Source organism: Thermobia domestica, chromosome 4, assembly GCF_964235325.1.
Source record: "Thermobia domestica chromosome 4, izTheDome1.hap1.1, whole genome shotgun sequence".
Classification (NCBI taxonomy): Eukaryota; Metazoa; Arthropoda; class Insecta; order Zygentoma; family Lepismatidae; genus Thermobia; species Thermobia domestica.
Genome location: NC_137457.1, coordinates 23,456,524 through 23,477,796, shown reverse-complemented (window position 1 = coordinate 23,477,796; position 21,273 = coordinate 23,456,524). Strand labels below are relative to the sequence as shown.

The window sequence follows — 21,273 nt, the reverse complement described above, 5'->3', positions numbered from 1 at the left end:
ATCCTTAGCCAATTGGATCCAGTTTCTACTTTGTATTCTTATCTCAGCGAGATCCATCTTAATATTGTCCTCCCATCTGCGCCTAGGTCTTCCTAATGGTCGTTTTCCAATTGGTCTTCCAGTCAAGATTTTGAAAGCGTTTCTACTTTCTTCCATTCTAGCTACATGACGTGCCCACCTAAGCCTTCTAGACTTGACTACCCTAACAATGTTGGGTAAACCGTATAAATTATGTAGTTCCTCGTTATGAAGTTTCCGCCATTCCCCATTCCCGTTCCTCTTGGGTCCGAATATTCGTCTAAGGATCTTGTTCTCAAATACTTTCAGTCTATGTTCTTCCCTCAGAGTAAGCGACCATGTTTCGCAACCATACAGAACAACAGGCATGATTATCGTTTTGTATATTTTAAGCTTCAAATTTCTCGACAGAATTCGCGACGACAAGAGACTTTGAACCGAATAGTAACACGAATTCTACACCCTTTGAAAATGTTCAGTAGACTTATTTTTTATTGTTCTTTACAGTGTGTATAAAAAATAAAAGTATGCTTATCAGAACAAAATTAAAAATAATATTTAAAAATAATTTCTGGTATTAGATTCTTAACTATATTTATCTCTTCCGCCTATCTTCGCGATCCCCTAGGGGCCCCGACTCCCAGGTTGAGAAACCCTGCTCTAGGCATACATGAGTTATGTTGGAACATACATACATACACTTTTATGTGTATAAATGCAGATAAGAGAGAGTTGAGAGAGAGCGATTAAGGAATTGCTGCTCTCAATCCCTTCACTTTACTTTTGCGATTCGCGAATTTCTTGCGTGACAGTTTGGGGCTAGCTAGTTTTTTGTCTTGGACCACGATCCGATTTTCGATATGCTCTACCCAAATGCTGTAATGCGAATATTGAGAAGTTATCTGCGATGAAAGTAGCTGCAAATAAATACATTACATAACTTATTTATTGCTATTACACGATTTTTTAAATTTGTATTCAATATTCACACATAACACACCGACGTTCTGTCAATACCTCAGATGTTATATTTTAAAGATAAGAATTACTTATGTCGTGAAATGATATGAATATATATATTCAACTGATATATACAACTGATGATATGAATATATATATTCAACTGATATATACAACTGATGAATTGTAATGTAACTATTTTACATAATTTTCATGCATTGAGGAAAGTAGAATATCATAAAAGAATTTCACCTGAACGGGTATCGAACTCACATTTAAGCGCTCGGTGGTGTACCACTGAGCTAATATGACCGCATTTCGGAAGCTGCTTCTGAAATATAACTGAGCTCATACGTAAATGCTCTTTTCCGTATGGAAATCACAATGACGAAACGAGAGTGTGAATACATAGTCTCGAAATATTGTATCATTAAGTATTTCAATGTTACTTTTTTCTACACTTAATACCATTTCAACATGTCTTATTATATTTAACAGAAGGAAAAACATATCTGTACATCGTTTCCCGATTACTAAGGTTGGCTTTGGAGGTTCGAACCAGCAGCTTTAGTTTACTGTTTTCCGAAGATACCCGAAGTTGGACTTCGAAAGTGTTTGTCTCAAAACAGCTATCATCATATCGCTCAATCTGTTTGGTATATGGTATATGTTTTTATACGTGTAAAGTCAGTATAACAATTCATTCTTTAAACAGCTTTTCGTATGTATTAATATTCCTTTATAAAAACTGTTTTTAATATTATTATTACGGCGCACCATTTTCAGATTTCTTTCGCGAGTCGTTGACCAAGTCGTTCCCCACCAGCGTTGCCAGACTCACAGCTCGGAATTATTCCAAAACCTGATCGAACTTATGCTAGATTCGGTCAAATTATGCTAGATCCTCATAATTACTAATTCAGGAGTTTAAAAAAACGAAGTTGAGATACGATAACGTAACTTAAAATACACAGAGAGCAAGAATGCATGGATAGAACTCAATACTTCACGCACCAAAATTTTAACTCAACTAAATTAATGCAGTCGTTGCCAGATTCAATGGCGTATATGTCGTATAAATGAATGCAAAGTTTTTGTTTACATATTTTGAAAGAAAATTACTTCGCAGCATAAGCGGAGTTGGGAATCGTCTGCTGGGGGGGGGGAGATTTTTGGTCGGTCTCGGAGCTGTCATTTCAGGAATAAATATGATCATGAAGTCAGAAATAAAGATGGTGAAGTTGTCAAAAAGTTGGGGGGAGAATGGCCCCCATAGCTCCGCCCATGCGTCGGAGTTAAAGGATTAGAAAACCCTGGGTGGAGCCACAAAAAAGCCCAAAGACGTTTCGAACTTACTTCGAAAAATAAGACTGCCTGTATGGTTTACCGACTGTATGAATCAATGGAAGAGGATACATTTCTGCCGTTCTTTTTCTTCCCACGACCAACTTCTTTCTCATCTCCAGGTTTTACGGCTTTTTGATAAACTTGCTGAAATTGTGCTAGATTTGGGCAGGATGCTAAAAGCAAGATGCTAGATGCTAGAGACATGCAAATTATGCTAGATCTAGCATCATTATGCTAGATCTGGCAACGCTGTTCCCCACAATAGGCGTGTCGTGCAAGTAACCAATCCCACGTCAGGTACTAGCTTTTACCTATTGCTTCCTTATGGATAGACGTTGAGTTGAGTTGATTTTAGTTTAGCGTCCCTTTGAGCAGCGAGGCTATATGAGACGTGGACCTACTGATTAACGTGGAATCCGAACCACATGAGCTCCCGCCGGGAATCGAACCCGGACTTCCCACGTCAAAGGCGCGGACGCTAACCACTTAGCCACGAAGTAGCTCATGGATAGACGTACAGCAGTAATTACTTTATGGGAGTTGGAAGGTTATTCTGCAACTGCAGCTAGCAGGCGAGTAGGTGTACCGGCCTCTACAGGAAGGCGATGGATTCGGAAATATGGTGCTACAGGTCAGACTGATAATTTACGATCTCCTGGTCGTCCGCATGTGTCAACCGAAGCCCAAGATGCGAGATTAGTAAACGAAGCCCGGTTAGACCCACTAAGGACGTCTAGACAGCTAAGGGAAGTTTCTCTCTTTCCTGGTAGTAAGCATACAGCTCTGCGAAGGCTTCGTCATGCTGGGTTACGTGGCCGTGTTGCTGCCGTGAAGGAAAAACTCTCAGGCGACCACAAAATTTACCGTCTCGCGTTTGCACAGGCGAATGTGGGTCTCAATTGGGAAAACGTAGTTTTCTCAGATGAATCCATATTCACAACATCAAAGGAGGGACGCCGTTTTGTGTATCGTCCGAGAGGCACCCGATATGACCATGGATATGTGGCTGCTTGCAATCGCAGTGGCCATGTATCTATTTTATGTTGGGGTTGCATTTCCAGTGGCGGAGCAGGACAGCTTCATAGAATTGAAGGACATCTGGACAATGCTCAGTACTTAGACATTATCAGTAATATCATGGTGCTATCTGTAGGAGTATTTCAGCCTGATGGTGTAATTCAGTTCCAGCAATACCAGTCGCCAATACATACTTCCCGTGTGATTCAGGAATGGTTCGCAGGGCACCCTGAGATTGATTTAATCGACTGGCCGCTCGTGGAGCAGACCTCAATCTCATGGAAAATATGTGGGCAGAAGTGAAGCGTACTCTAAGGGAAAGTTGGCCTGAGGCAGATCCACCAAGAACTCAGGATGACCTGTGGCATCTTGTTTCCGAAGCATGGCTGGAGGTAGGGGAAGGAGATAGATTTGTCACCCATGTAATAGATTCCATGCCCAGAAGAATGGAGCGTGTAATAAATTCAGAAGGGTCTTGGACACAATATTAATGTCCCCGCCTTAACTCCCGAAAACAGCCCTTTTCAGGGCTACCTAAACGCTTCTGAAAATATTTCTAGAAGTAAACCACTCCATGTATCCGATTTCTGTGCAATCCTACCAACAAAAGAATGATAATTAGCTGTAGGCTTTGAACTCAAGACCTCTTTATTGGCAAGTCCGTACTCTACCAGTGAGCTAACATGAACACGCAAACCCAATCTGAAGAAACACGATTTTCAATTTCTGGTATTCGATAACAATGATGCTCATATACTTGGCAAATGTTGTATTCAACTTGGGATATTCCGCAACACACACACACACACACATAAACAAAGCGAAAGAGAGAGAGAGAGAGAGAGAGAGAGAGAGAGATGAATATACAAAAGCATATTCAACGTATTCAAATGAGACTCTAAGCAACGACATTCCGTTGTAAAGAGAATTTGTGTTTCTTCCCGTGACGTTAAGGGGATCGGGAAAAGTTATGTGTCTTGAAGCAGGATACGACTTTGGATACTCTGTTTATACACTTTCTATATCCGTAGGAATATATTGTATTTTACGAATGTAAATGACATGCTGTAATGAGAATATTGAGAAGTTACATCTGTATAACAAATAGATGCAAATAAATACACTACATAACTTATTTATTGCTATTAAATGATTTTCCTAACTTGTATTTACATCCTCATATATAATACCGACCTACTGTGAAAATTATCTCAGATGTTATATTTTAAACATAATAATTACTATGTTCTGCAATGATTATGTTATATATACACAACTTATGTATTCTAATGTAATTATTTTATATAATTTTTCATGCATTGCGGAAAATATAATTTTAAAAAAAGGATTAGCCTAGACTTGATTCGAACCCTCAACCTTATGATTTGAAATCCGACAGCTTACCAATGAGCTAACACAACCTTCTAGCGATGTATAACGGATCTCAAGATAATTATGACATTCATATCCATTACAAACGCCGTTTCTGTTCTACTTTGACTTTTATTTTAGTACTCAGGCGATAATTATGTTCTATTTCTTAACTTTGAGCATTCTTTTACATATGGAAAGATTCTTTAACGTATTTAAATGTTCCATTACGTATGGAGAGCTAAATGACAAACAAGCATGTGCTGACATTGAAAAAAAAAAAAGGTTTCGAAATATTGTATCATTAAGTATTTCAATCAATGTTGCTTTTTTAAACACTTGGTAACAAGTCTTATTATATTTAAAAGAAGAAAAACACATCTGCAAACTTTTTCCCGATTGCAAAGGCTGGCTTGGAGGTTCGAACCTGGCTTACTTTTTCCCGAAGATACCCGAAGCTGGACTTAGAAAATTATTGCCTCAAAACACCAGTAAAGAATGCGCTCAACCTTTTTGAGACAAGGTGTACCTTATTGCTTTGTATGTTAAAATAAATTAATACGTATAGTAAATAAGTCAAACATATGTATGTAAAAAAAAAATGAAAACACATTGATATAGCTATAATTCAAATATCGTTTTCTCTTTTCTCTCTCTCTCTTAAATGTGTTTTTGTTTTTATTTTTCAACTCTTAAAACTTTATTTTTGTACATTGAAGCTCTAAGTTCGTGATTTTTGACGTTATAAGATCCAATTGCATCAAAATTGCTAATTAAAAAACACAATTGCAATTGTGTATAAAATAGATTTCAAATTGTTTTTCTGTAAAAGAAGCATTGTAATAAATAACAGGCGAACTTGGAAAAAAAATGCAAAACGAGGTTCGCTGCCCAAAAATATGTTACAAGAAGCGTTTCAAAGTACTCTTTTTAAATATTAAGTTGGATTCAAAGTTTTAACATTGAGGTTTCTAAAATGGTCAATAAACTGAAAACAATATTTTTTAATTATTCAGTTTTAATATTTTTTGACAATCTTGCCGTAACTTTCAGACTGAAAAAAATATATGTTGCACCTAAGGATATTATATCATTTTGGAAAAAAAAGACGCTCCTCTTCAAAAAAAAAAAAAAAAAAAAAAAATTGAGTGAGGGACATCTCTGATTTAAGACCCAAGTATTTTACACCTTTTAGGTTCATTACTAATTCCCTTCAGATAATTTGAGGGACAAGGACGGCAAAACAACGATAATTTCATTTCATAATTGTCAAAAATTTATTGCTTTAAATAAGATTTGAAATTTCAACACAGTTTAGTATATACGTACTGATGATAATTAACTTCGGTTGAATAAGCCTGTCCTAACTTCTTTCTAAACTTTCACAATGCGTGAATGCACGAAATGATATATACAGTAGTTTGCAATCGTTCAACATAATTCTCTATACAATACAGTGAATGATAAGATTTTAGCTACAAAAAAAAATATTCCGAAAAATTCTTTGGTCAAACGGGACTGGGACTCAGTAATACTGAGAGGATTTTAGGAAAACCTAACACTATAAAACTATCAAGGATGTAATGGAGGGTATACAGGAGCATACTCACCTAATATTTTTGTACAGTAATTCAGCATACATTAGCTTTTAATTCACGGATGTAATTGAGGCATAAGCGTGAATATAAGCTATATTTTTGATAATGGTCGAGCGATACCTCCCAAAAATTCTAGCAATACATAACTAACCTATGGAAAAGAAATAATAAATGCTAGCAAACACATTTATAAGTCAATCAGTATACTCCCACACATGTTTTTACTTTTACAATTTTGAATTACATTGAATCATGTCTCAGCGCATCAAGTACAATCTCCATACTAAAGTAAGTTCCTCCAACAAGAAAGGTGTGTTCTGAAGTGTTAAAGCCGAACGTTACTGCAAATAATACTCGTCTTATTTCTATTTTGCATACGTTAAAGAAGAATTTTGAAACAGGAAAATCAATTCCAAAATTTCCTTCAAATTGTCGCAATACAACAGGTAAGATCTTACCATTGTAGCACTGTCACAAAGGACAGTATGATTTCATAAGCTACTCGCTTTTATTACAAATGTTCGGTTTATTTAGACATGAAAACCGCACCCGAAAGAAATCGGAGAGATTATAGTATTAAAGAAAAAAAACTTCAACATAAGTTGAAATATAATTTTATTCTGCTTTAACTAAAGAGTCTCTGGGGAAAGAGTTCGTTTCCCTATATAATTATAGCGTTGTTTAACTTTATTAAAGAGGTTTCTGTAGTACTTGATAAGGGAAAATATGCAGTAGGTTGGTTTGTTGATTTCTCTAAGGCATTTGACTGTGTTCAACATTCTCTTCTACTGACAAAACTCCAGAAATATGGTATAAGAGGTATAGTACATCAATGGTTTTCCTCGTACCTAGTAAACAGAAAACAAGTAGTAAAAGTAAAAAATAAATAAATAAATAATAATAATAAGCAAGTCACATTTTCATCCAAAACTGCTAAAAAAAAGCAACTTTTTTATATAAGTTTATGAATGTTTATTTTGTGATTTTTTTTATATGCAATTGCAAAGAAAAATTCTAAATATTGTTTCGTTTTAATAATGTTTACTATTGATAAAATACATTGAAATGCCATACTTCTTCCTTTGGGGAGGGGGGGGTCATACAAACCCCACGAGAGGCATTTACTGTAATCAAAAGTATCTTTGGTATATATTTATGTATAAATGGGTCAGAGCCAAAGTGGACTTAAATAATTCGTATCTTCATTCACTTTTCTTATTGATATGCAAATTAACTCGTTGTATTTCTTTAACTTGGACTAATAAAAGTCGTAGTGAACTAACTTGGACTTAATTAGTTCTTCTGTATTCTACAGTATTTTGAAATTGTCTATATGTACTTCTGTATAATGATTTCACTTGTGCAACTGTTTATCTTTTGTCCTTCTGAGATGACTCTTGACAATTATAGTCACAAGTATGTAAAGATCAGTACAACGCATTTTAATGAGTCCTTCGTGAGTGAGTCGGAGACGTATCACATTTGTCGCTAGTTAATCCCGGTTTCGAGTTCAAATGGAGGACAATTTCTCTCGGATGTAAGCTGAGAAGCGGTTTGGATTCCGCTTTGAGCTTATGTGACCCCTTCCAGCATAACCTCGTTGTTCCATAATAACACCAAGGCGAAACAAACTTATTTCTGTCCATATGTGATATAAATATACAGAGCAAATTATTTAAGCCAAAAAAACCTGGTTTAAACCATTTTTTTTTATTTTTTCAATAAAAAACGTGGTTTTTGCCAACCCTGCCAAGTAGCATTTTTTTAGAAAAAGCGAATAAAATCCAAACTGAAAAACTGAATAAAACCGTTGTTTTTCACCAAATTTTCCATCTGATAAAAATTGTTCTGTGTCTCAGTGGTAGAGCTCTGTGGCTCAGTGGTAGAGCGTTCACCTCTGGTGCTTGGGGTCTCGGGTTCGATCCCAGCCCCCACCAAGTGAACTTTGTGGTGGACAAACACCATGTGCGTGGGTTTCCTCGGGGTTCTCCCGTTTTCTCATACTTTTTTCATTCCACCATTTCATTCATTACTCATCATCACAGCCTCCTTTAGCCTAACCGGCATAAGCTTGGGACGTAAAACTCAAAGATTTTATTTCATTTTACTTTATTTCATGGTTCGTCGATATTCATTTTCAAATGATCGGTGACAGTTGCCATCTAAATTCATACAATTATACGCACCCATCTCAAGAATTTTTTAATTCATAATGTAGAGACTCTTGACCCCTGGAACTCACTTTAGGAACAATTCGTCAGGAAAAAAATAATATATAATAATAATCACGTGCACATGACTTTCGATAGTTCGTGTTGGTCCCTTCGCGATTCTCCGCGACGAATCGAAGAAGCGCGGACCAAAACGAAGTCCTCACTGCTACGCGGTGGTAACTTCAACACCCCGACTCTAGATATCTGTTTCAACTCGACGAAACCCTACTGCCAGTGGCACACTAGCGGCAATCCTTCGACGCGTCGCTATATCGACGATCGATATTTACCGGCAAGTGGACCACTAGGTATTGGCGACGTTTACGGCATGGGGACCATACTATTTTTCAATCGGTATGGAAAAATATTGTTCCATACTATTTTACCTTTAATTATTAATTATACTATGCAAATTTGATTTTTAAATGACTCAAGGGAGGTAATCTTACGATGATGATTTAAAAGCTGGTCATTTGCGGGGGAAGGGAGGAGAGCTGGTCCCGATGGGCCTCTCCGTGGCTACACCCCTGCTTCCACTCGCCATTCTTCTGCCGTTTTCAATCATTATAGTTTGGTGAGGAGCTCATTGCGTGTATGGAGTAGGGATGGCCGGATCCGAAGATCCGGATCTGATTGGGTCCGGATCCTTTAGATCCGGATCTCGGATCTGGATCCGGACCTCGGTTCGAAATTCGGATCTGCACCCGAAATCCGCATCTCAGATCTTGATTCTTATCCAAACCCACATCCCACCCAAATTGTGATAAACATCAAAAATTCGCCGAAAGTAATTTCACGAAGTCCTGACAGTGAAGAAGAAAACAGAAAATTAAGACGAATATTGACAAGTCTATTTGTCTCCTTCATTCTACACTAAAGATCAAATGCTTGCCTTACTAAAAAATAATCTGATTTGACGCGGATGAGAGTTCGAATGTCGAATCTAGGTCCACCCGGTTGCAGGACCGAGATGAAATACACACATATTTATATTTGAAACCGGAATACAAAACTCGAATATTTAAAATTCCTCAATACACCTATTTCATTGACAGTTAAGAAAAACAGTTAAGACAAGTATTGTCTAGTTTTTACGTATATTTATCTTGCTCAGTCTGTTCAAAATATCAAATGTATACCTTACAATTAGATTTAATAATGATTTAGTAAATCACAATATGAGCACCGAGAATAAACTATGAATTTTGGTGCCCCTTATCTAGATTTGAAATTTCGGATTCATACATAGAATCAGGCTGAAAGATAAATATTTGAGATCCGGACACCGAAACAAGTGCTAGTACCAAGATCGTAGCCGTTTTACCTAGGTAATGCGAGCGGAAGGCACTTGCACTAATTCCGCATGTACCGATACTTTGGGGAACACGAGAAACTAAAAACAGATAAATATTCTTTTATTTAGGGGCAAGTCGCGCTTTAACATGACTTTTCATGAGTGTTGTGTTCAAATAGGAAAACTGTAATGGCGACTTGTTTGAAATAAATGCCTTTTCTTTTTTAGCAATAAAGTTAGGTACTTTCACATTGAATAAAAATTAGCAAAGCACATTTCATTGATTAGAGTGCTGGTTCTTATGAAAGCTTTCATACTGAACCGAAGATTTCCTCATGTGGGTATCGGATTGCCACAATTCACCTTGCTGAAAGACGTGGTTTATTAGGAGGTCGGCCAAGATTCTTTTGGACTTAGCTTGTAGACTGCTTCTGGTCTCAATTATTCCCATATAACAAGACTAACCATATATAAAGTTGGTTCGAAATGATTTAAAATATCACTAATTACCTTAAGGGGATAATCGCGATTTAAATATTCGTAAATCAGAAGAGATGTAAAAGTTAAGCGTTAAAATAAATCCGATTATTCCTAATGCAACCTAATGATAGCAATGAAACTCCTTATGTAACATTTTCAAAGCTAAGATTAACAGTTTTGTTCCTGAAGAGGGTTTATGGCAACATAAAATATTATAAATCCAATTATCATAAGTAGTACCTCTGACAGCCCCGCATTTCACCATCACCCTTCATCCTGACAAGTGGGCAATTCACTTACCCACAATGACTTTCCAGGCATTTCAGTGACATCAATATTTCAGTTTGGGTTTGGGATCATGCTTCGGTGTACCTTGACTATCACCATCAGCAGCTATTAGGAATCAGAACTTATTTCTGTATTAGACAATGTGGGTAACTATAGCTTTTCGTCTATAGAAGACAGAGAGCGTGCCTTCGGTGCCCGTGGTCATGGGTTCAATTCCCGGAGAGGCACTCAACAATTTCTGTGTTGACCCAGCATCGTGAGGACAATTGGGGAGTTATCTTAAGTAAGAGGTAGCGGACTCCAGTCTAGAAAGCCGGCATTGGGGAATTCGGGTGTCGATGCGTTGACTACACATCCCCACTTTCAACGTAAGCCCGCTGGTAGGAACCAAAGGACTGTCGTGCCAAGAATTTAGTTTGTTTTAATTAACATAAATGCCTTCTTTATTATTAAATTTTATCCAATATTTTCTTTTCAGCTAGTTTGCGAAACTCAGATCTAGCTACTTGTTTTCTTTTTAATTCATGTTCATAGTTAGCACAACTAATCACTAAGGAAAAACAATCTTTTCAATAAAATTCGCCTAGCGTCTTTAGTAGCTCTAAGTTTAGTTATTTTTAGTTTTTTTTTATTTATTTATTTTTTTTAAGTTGAAGGGCGGTTTATCATTTTCCCCTCGCTTTCCCTATTCTTTTTTCTAGTTTTACCCATGTTTCTTTGCACGGACATTGCGCCTATACGCACGTGCTTAGTGTGTTCGTTTACAAAAGCGGGCCATTTTCCTGCCACTATACAAAGTAATAGTGCACTGTATCAAAGAAATATATCTATGACGAAGTCATAATTACTCAGTTTTTGCATCGTACATAGTTTCCTCATTCTTATTAATCTCTTCACCCCCGCTTCCTGAATTCCAGTTCTAGTATTCTTTCTTGATGGGGGACTGATGTCTCATGTAGGCTTATTAACTATAACATCAGCAATAAAGAAAGTGCGGTTTAATTTGCACTAATATTAAAACATTACGTTAATTAAATAATAATAATAATAATACGGAGCCAGCTCAGGCTACTTGTTAGGATCATCAGACGAATCAATTACGCAGTGCAAAAGTTGCAACATATGTTGTGAAAACACACACATTATAAAAACCAGACACGTTTAATGATTTTCGCAACATAAATAAATAATTTAGGTAATGCAAATACAGTTTATTATCGTACTTCTTTACATTTAATTCGTCCGTACGATAGCCTTGGTAGTTACATATAAATCAAATATAGTAATTGAATGTAATCCTTATAACTGTACAAAAACCATGTCAAAACTACACACGCATCGTATCTTTACAAAACTTGATTGGAATGATAGAAATTCAACTAGAGCTAAGAATATTCTTATTTCACAATTATATATCGGGTGTTCTAAAAAAATGGCGCCCAAGGACCACAGAGCACTATTCTATAGGTCAAAATAAAGAGAAAATGTTATTTGATGAAATATCTTCCAGGGTCCATTTCAGTCGCTATGGGGAATCAAAATTTCACAATGTGGCAACGTCGCAGATTAACTTGGAGCAATTAACATTACTCTACGAATACAATAAGCAGTTAAATCGATAGCTACACTAATAAATGTTGGTAGCGTTAATTAATATCGACTTTAGCTGCCATCTGGAAAGAATTAATATAACTATTAGATAAACTGGCCTAACCTAACATATTATTCTTCATGTGCGATGTTGCCAAATAGTGCAATTTGCGTCTCCAGACGAGGGCTCGAAAGGTATACAAATATATATATTTTTTGCTCTATTTTGACTTGTAGAATAAAGCTCTGTGGTCCGTGGACGCCATTTTTAGAACAACCTATATATATCACATTCAGAGTATGCCGTCACATGCTCTACAACCTTTTCATATGAATTATTTGTATGAGATTTATAAGACCACTATTTACCTTATATTTTGTTTAAGAGGCACTCAGTTATGTAATGAGACAGAAAATATGACGTAGATTCACTTATTTCCAACATTTTACGATAGAAACTACATAGATTATTCTTGATACTTCATTTTGAAGAAAAATAAATAAATACATTTCAGTACCTATGTTAATGATTGTTCAAGTATAACACTTAAAGGAACAACTCACAGATGTGATCGATCCACCTCTCATGCTTCTATGAACTTGAATAAAGAAATAATTTCAGCAGCTCTCCTGTTTTCATCGGTCAATATATATCAACTTATAAAAAACATAGTTTGAAACGTCTCTGAGTAATGTCATTTGTACGCAGAAAAGTCTTGAACTAATGGCATACAAACATTACTATCCCAATTTTATCATGGGGTCTGTGGTTCGATCCCAGCTCGCGCCAAGTGACCTTTATGAAGGACAAACACCGTGTGTGGGGGGTTTCCTCGGGATTCTTCTGTTCTCTCCCACTTTATTCATTACACCATTCCACTTCTTTCTCATCATCACCGTCGTCTTTAGCCTAGCCAGCATATGCGTGGGACGTAAAACTGAAGGATTTCCTTTCATTTTCCCAATTTTATCATGCTCACATAACAGTCTGATAGAAATTGCACTGGGAAAAAAGAAGGAAGACAGTAAAAAAACTGAAAAATAATATTACAATCATCACCAGGCTAATACCTTTTTTTTACCAGTTTAACGTTCCAGATCTCTGAACTGAAGTTAAGAGAGACGATTATGAATGGAATGGTGGAGTGAAAAAAAGTGGAAGAATCCCGAGAAAATCCACTCACACCGTGTTTGTTCACTCACAAAACCCACTTGGCGCGAACTGAGATCGAACCAGGGACCCCACACACCAGAGGTGCGCCCTCTATATCTATAATACCATCTTCGTAATGCGGAACTTCGGTAAAAATAAAGACATTTGTTGTATAGTTTAAGATAAATGTACAATATTAAAATGTTTGATTTAATGGTTTAACAAGTCGTTTACGCTTTATACACTGTCAATATGATATTGATCACTGAACAAGAACAGTGAAATAGTACAATTTACGATCGACACCTACTTGATTAAAGACTTGTTTCCCTAAATCTTTTCTAGAATCAAAATTTTATTAAGTACACAAGTGACCATCCTCTTCTTTGACAGTCTGTTTCAGATTAAACTGTTTGTTTCTGCGCTAGGTTTAATCTTTGTATGAAAAGTATTTTTCTTTTCTGATGCCGCGAGCTCACCTAGAGAAGAGAAGCTATGACGTCGTAAAGCAGTGAACGGCAAACTACGGCCCGCGGGTCCCTCTGAAAGGTTCTATCTGGCTCGCTATATGGTTCCTAACAATCTGACAGATGAGTATTAGAAACAATCTGACAGATGAGTATTTAACTTTACTTTAGAGTCAGTGGATCCCAGTTCGAACCAGATTAAGACAAACTTCAATTATTAACAGTTGAGTTGATTTTGTGTTTTTACCGTCCCGTTCAGCAGCGAGGCTATGAGACCTGGACCTATTGATTAACGTGAAATCCGAACCACATGAGCTCCCGCCGGGAATTGCAACCGGGTCTCCCAAATTACACAGGGATTAGTATGAAAATAATTTTGTAAAATGTACCAGTTTTACTCTGGCTCTCTTTTTAAAAAGTTTGGTCATTATTGTCATAAAACATCGAATTGGAAACTACATTCCTCGTCATCCGCTATCTCTGTAAGATGAACAACACTAAAAATGAGTGAGAAATTTCTGGTTACTTTTACATTGTACCTGCGATAACGGTTCTTTGGCATTGGGCCCCGGAATCTTGTGGTCTCTGGGTATTGATTATTACTACCTTCTTACTTCTATAATACTGTGTGCTTAAGAGAAGGTGACGTCTGTTATTTGGACAATACGTGACGCGCTGGAAGCTCTGTTGCAACAATAAACAGCAGCTCTAGCGATAAACTTAGATCATTTAACAAGTCATAATTCAATAATCATAATAATATGACAAGATGATTTCAAAGTACCGGTAACAAAAATAATGGTATTGGAAAAATATGAAATGAAATATTGAGTTCAACGTCTCTCGATTATGCACCGAAGCTAACGGAGACGGTGAGATGAGAAGTGAATGAAATGGTGGAATGAAGGAACTCATAAAAAACGGAAGAACCCCAGAAATCCCACGTTTACGGGTATTTGTCCACCTCAAAGTTCACTTAGCGCGATCTGAGATCGAACAAAGGACTCCATGCACTAGAGGTGAACGCTCTACCACTGAGCCACCGTTGTCCCTTTAATGGTATTGGAAGATTCAATATTGAGCGACCAACAACAGTCTGACCAGTGACCTTGGTTGTCTACAAATAGTGTGAAAGAACCCTTCCTGTAGTGATTCATGGAGAAACCTTCCCTTAGTTTGGTTTACTCCATGTGCAGCTACCTCCTGTGAGATGCCAGCTTTCTTCTCTCACAAAAAACATCTCTCAGCACAATGGAGCATTAAATATTGTCATTGACATGAAAAACCTAAAAGTGTGTTGAAACAAAATAGAATACTCTAAAATATTACTAGAATGTATTAGTTACTCTCTGTTTCTGCGGGAAATCAAGTTCCGATTATGTTCATGAACTTTTAGCCCTTTCTCGTTTAAACATACAAATTGAAAACATATTTCAACAATACGGACAGGTATTTGTTTTTAGAAATCTCTCACTAAAGGAAGAGAAACCCGTATTCAAGTGAGTGAATATAATGAGAAATTATTCACGAACTGATGCTACAGAATGTATATTTAATATTTAAAAACAAAAATCAACTCATCTTACTTTAACATCACGTATTATTATTTTAAGAAGGCCATTTTCAAGGCTTCTTTCGTTCTTTTCTTCGGTACGTATTATTCCGCTGCACTGCTACACTTATGACTTAATGGAGGAATTTTTTACTCTGGAAAATTGCATAATTTGAATAAAAAACATCTTTTAAACTGAAGACCTAAATCAATTCTGGGATTCACATTAACCTTGAAAGTCAGGGAAATCTCTCAAAATATGCCGGAATTCAGAGAAATTTGCTAGATTTTACAGAAGAATCAGTATTATTTCAAAAGGGTACCGATAGAACATATGAAGAACACCTGAAATAAAGACAGAGTCAGAAACAAGACAAAAGATTGAAAAAAAATCTGAAAATTACGACGCCTGAGGAGCGCCAAAAGATGTTAAAACTTCAAGCTTTGAAAAAACACCAACAACTTAAATCAAAAATTCATATCGTATAGAAAAAGTAAATCAATAAATTAGGTTTATTAGTTGTATCTTATCAAAAAGAGTTTTCGATTCTTGAGCCCAGCAATCATGTCGTGAGTTTAGCAGTGCAGTGGCATATCACAGAGAAAAAAAGACGACAGAACCCTACAAACAGTTTATATTAAATGTAAAATGTCTTTGCAGTTTTTAAAAAGTCAGGAATCAGTTTTCTTTTAGACCTTAGAGGTGAGCTATACATTCCTCTAATTCCCATAATGCACTCCGCACACCAAATGCGAAATAAGAATATCCTGTAATTACAAAAACTCTTCTATGACTAAATAATATAACGACTAGCTTTGATGAGGCTTGACATTTTCTTCTACTTCCGCCTCTTTAAACTTATCTTCAACATCTGCTTCGACAATACGAGGCGAATCGGTTAACAGTGTCTCGTTCTCTGCTGAAGACTTCGGATTATTTACTGCTGGCCTTGTTTCCTCCACATACGATGGTGGTGGATACATATCCTCGTTCAGTTTCTTAGCCAGAAAATAGATTTCAGCTAACGCTATGATGAGTCCACACATTACACCGAGTAACAGACGAAACCCAAATTCAAAATTTCTTCCCAGTAACAGTTCCACTCCGAGAAATCCAAAAGTAAATCCAGCTCCAATGGACATCACAAACTGAAACACAGCTATCAGCTGTTTGTTCAAGGCTCGCACTGAAATTGGAAAGAAATAGTAATTACGTGTGTTTCACTTAGTGATGTTTAAATACATTTTGCAATAAATTTAAAAATTACAGCAGTGACAGCCGTGAACTATAGTATTTAGCAAGAAAAATGTACTGAGCTTGTTATCAGGGACCTCAAATTTATGATGAAACTAGTTTTTAGCCTATTTAGAGAAGCTTTAAAACATGTTGCTTGCCATATTGGATCCGCCATGTTGAATTTTAGCTGTTTGACAATCATAATCGTAATCAGTAACCTCGAATACCTACATATTTATAATACCGTGCAAATTGACCAATGTTTTCATACTTTGACCAACTTTTTGGGATTTCAGCCCACTGTGCGCCGACTAGAATCCAAAAGTTCCTTGCATACCTACTATTTTTATGGTGTAATGCAACATTATTTAAACGGCATTTTTCGGCACAAAAGTGTGCCGCGACGGAACCATTGGTGTGCTGGTAGAAAGTTAGGAAATTGGAACTAATTAGAGAAATAACCCGAGACCTCCGACCTGCCGTGCTGATGTGTTAACCACTACGCCACCCAGTCTGTACCAGAGACCTGCACGGGCCGGGCTTGGGCGGGCCGACTGATTTCTCTTCAGGTCGGGCCGAGCTGGGGCCGATTAATTGTAATAATTATTGACTTTTGTTGAACGATAATTAGAATAAAGACAAACGTTGAAGAAATGTGCCCGTGAAAAATGTTACAAAATGAAACTTTTAAAATTTATCGGACCCGGGCCGGGATTGGGCCAAGAATTTTAAAAAAACTTATTGGGCCGGGCCGGGCTCGGGCCGAAAATTTTCAAAACTTTTCGGGCCCGGACTGGGCCGAGATTAGGACATTCGGGCTGGATTGGGCTCGGGCCGAAAAATTCGGCCCGTGCAGGTCTCTAGTCTGTACATAAAGAGTTCTCTTTCATTAATATCTGTATGAAATTACAACCTTCATAGGAGCTCGGTATATGGACACAGGGATTGTCCAAGCACAGCAGTGGTCTCTGATACAACCCACGTGGTCCGAATGGAGAGCACCGACCTCGAAAGTGGGTGGCGTAGTGGTTAACACATCGGCACTGTATGTCGGAGGTCCCGGGTTCGGATCGCACTCGTCAGTCACTTCTCACTCATTTGTATTATATAGAATTCACATTAACAGAGGATCTGGTGTGTTAATAAAGCAGTTGTTTCCTCTTTCATTATCATCTGTAATAAGAATAACTATTTTTTCGTTATTTGATAGTCTGACAGTTGCATTTCCCGTTGCTATTATTTCTTTATAATCAAAAACATGAAGAACTTGACATTTGCTATCAAAAAGAAAGAAACTTTAATTATAGGTATACCGCAGGATTTTAAATTATACAGTTAAAAGAACCAAAAACTAAAAAACACTGCTGTAATGTATGATTCTGAATTTTCACAGTTGTTTTTATATTAAGATTAAAAAAGAAATATGTTTGATATACCTATGGTTACACCGGGATAGTGGGAAACCCCTTATACTCTTTCTTGCTGGTAAAATGCTGACAAAAATTACTAAACCAATGTTGCCAAACGATACTTTTGAAAAATTTTCTTTCCTCTTGATAGTAATTCCCTGGTAATATAAACATTAATGGTGAAAAATTTCCTCTGAATCGTCTTTGATGACTAGTGATGTCAACCGGCCTGAGCCAGCAGCTCGAGCGGAATGACCCATTGGCTTGGTTTGGCTCGGCTCGGCCCAACTGTGCCGAGGGCTTGAGCTCGCGCAGTTGGATCAGCTGTTGGCTCGGCTCGGTGGTGACTGAGCCATGAGCCGAGCCGTTGACAATACTACTTTGCATCCAAAATTAATAGGGGTTATACTAACAGGAGGAAACATTTCAAAAGTACGGCTTGGATAGTTTTTTTTTTTTTTTTTAATTAACAACTAAATAATTTCTATTAACCTTAGTTTATTGCTATATTTCGACCGCTAATCGTCCTAAAGTCATCTTCAGAGAACGTTCTTTAGCAACTTGCACTGTTGCCGGTCACATACCTTTTCTCTTCTTATTCCCAGAAGAAGACCACAGGATCAGTAAAGATCGAAATATCGGGATAACTGAACAACAACACACTTTTATTTTATTACTGTAACATTACTAGTGCGTACACACACACACACGCACGCACAAAAAAACTTTACTCGTAGGTTAAAAAAAAAAATTAATACAGAATGAAAAGTATGTGACTGGACCGTGACTTGAACCAGGGATTTTCGGCGTATCGTGCCGATAAGTTAAACACTACGCTAGCCAGTACGTTCGAAGAACAGCCATACACTCTCTCATTCTTCGATATTCTGGGAGCGAAGTGATTAGCGTAGTGGTTAACGCATAAGCACGGTACGCCAAATATCTTAGGTTCGAATCCCGCCCGTCACGCACTTTTTCGCTCTTTGTGTATTATTGAATCCGCACCTACAAACGATCTGGTGTGTAAAAATAAGTTTAAATCGGTTGTTTCCTCCTGTCATTATTATTACTTGAGTGATTAACCATTGAATAAATTCAGGATCATACATTACACAAGAATACTAGCTGCACAGAAAACGGGGTAAAACATTTGGATGTCAAAAAGCATCTGAGGTGGACCTACAGATGGTTGCAGATAGGCACCTGAAATAACTGAAAAACTACCGCAGAAATAGGAAGGCGAAATTTCCTTTTTCATTTATTAAAGGACGCACACTGCACGAACTCTTAACTTACTAGAAAAGCAATAATACTTACACTGATAGCCAATGGTTTCTTCTGGCTCTCTGAACCTGACTGGATCTACATTCTTTGTCATCTGTCGGTAGATTTTGTTCTCTTCAGCTCGTTTCAACTCTTGAATTCGCTTCTCCAATATGGGATTCCGGGGTGGAATGTATGGAACTGGGAGCACCAGCTCACTGTCCTCAAGAATCTCGTGAATAGATATGTTTACTCCGTGAGATTTACAAAGCGAGTGGAACGCCTGAATATCAGTCACTCCAAGACAGACTTCTTTATCCGTGGAAGTACTTTCCTCTTGTGAGTTTAACAAATGTTGAAGCGAAGGCGTGAGTTCTGCTTCTGGAGGTAAACTTTTCAGTGCCTGAATAAGTGTTCCAAGAGTCTTTCTTGGCTTTATTTTTAAGCTGGGGTCTGTTAATGCTGCCATTTTCACCACAGATATGCGTACACAAGTATCACAGCACAACACACTGACTTAACAATAAATATGTTGTCTTTATTTCTCACACAATACACTAAGTTTCAAGTTCTAACAAGAGGATTACTTGTCTATATGAAGCTTCTTCTCAAGATCAGCATAAAATTCACGTAGTTCTCCTTCCTTTTCTTCAAACGTAACGTCCACCTTTGAACACTTCGTTGTCATATCTCCAATGAAATTCTCCCACTCCGCCTTCCTCGTCTCACGGTTTACTTTCAACACTAAATCCTGCAATTGAAAGGGAAGAAAATATCACTCACGAAAAATCCTCCATGGTAACAGTATACCACAGTAGTTATACACTGAAGCATATGATCTGTATTATATAAACTGGGATGTAATTTACCTACTATATGGTCTTCTATTAATATTGTAAGGGTCCCCACCTGTTAGTGGATCGAGCACATGTTATATCTATAAAGCACGTGCTACTGTTTATAGCCATGAATACAACCAGACAATACATATACAGTAAACAGGAATGCACGAAGCCAGCACGACGGAACCCGAGGAGGGAGGAACAAACTACCCAGAAATCACCTATAAAAGAGGACCAACTTATCAGTTGACCACTGACCGCATAACCTACGAATACACCTGAGGTCGGCCTGGGCAATCTTACTCAAATCCCCGGAGGCTGCCATGAACTAATGTCACCAATAATAATATACCCTAAAGTTGCTACAGATACCCTGGAGACTAATGAGCTAAGGGGTTCCCGTGCAAAAGTATTTCCTTCCTTCACCTTTACTTGTAATAAGAAAAGAGTCTAATTTATTCTCTTTGTCCTTACAAAGAAGTTTTGTAATATCTTTCTAAATAAATTTGGTGAAGGGTTAAATCCCGGACTGTTATTGACTCTACCAAAAGGATAATACAATATGTAAATCGTACAATAATCTTGGAATATTTGCAACGTAACTCTTGGTACCAGCTCGAAACGGAGACACAAAAGGAAGAATAAGAATCAAAATGCATAAAATTATATAAAAATTGTTAAAACACAAAACAATATTGCTGAATCATCTGCTTAACAAATGTTGAACCAAGTTTATTATTATTATTATTATTATTATTATTATTACACCACTGTCTCCCCTATTTGGTCATTTCTTGCATAGAAGAGGGGGGATGGGATTACTGAGAGCGCTTAAAACTTTTTGTATTTATATTTAATCCTATATTGCACTCGGTAACAACGGCTTTCAGAGATTTTTTTTTGGGGGGGGGGGGGGGACAAATCTGATGTTACAAGTTTCCTTCTGGGAGCCATGATTGAATTCACCAACTCACGACAATCACTTTGCTATACTTCAAAATGTCAACGATGAATTTAAAATTTTATACATTGTTGGCATGGACTTACGAAATTATCTTAGTGATAATGTCGTGGGGGTCTAACTTCGGACCGCTTCTGTTTCTTTTATTTGTAAATGATTTGAATAAGTACATTTTCTCATATACACTGATGACTTAAAAATTTAGAGTTCTAT

General features: G+C 37.1%; 2 protein-coding genes across 2 annotated transcripts in view; both read right to left on the bottom strand.

Moving 5' to 3' along the window:
• Positions 1 to 11,776: 11,776 nt before the first annotated feature.
• Positions 11,777 to 19,726, bottom strand: LOC145683768 (vacuolar ATPase assembly protein VMA12). Its single transcript, XM_081755333.1, has 2 exons — positions 19,312 to 19,726; positions 11,777 to 16,535 (listed from the first exon to the last, which is right to left on the bottom strand). The coding sequence occupies exons 1-2, from the start codon at positions 19,724 to 19,726 to the stop codon at positions 16,159 to 16,161; spliced, it is 792 nt and encodes a 263-aa protein (XP_081611459.1). The 3' UTR covers positions 11,777 to 16,158.
• Positions 19,727 to 19,840: 114 nt separating this feature from the next.
• Muted (biogenesis of lysosome-related organelles complex 1 subunit 5) overlaps positions 19,841 to 21,273 on the bottom strand; it is a 41,737-nt gene continuing 40,304 nt past the window's right edge. The window contains exon 4 of the mRNA XM_081755334.1: positions 19,841 to 20,008. Within this exon, the coding sequence (XP_081611460.1) occupies positions 19,841 to 20,008 (168 nt within the window). The remainder of the gene's footprint in view (positions 20,009 to 21,273) is intronic.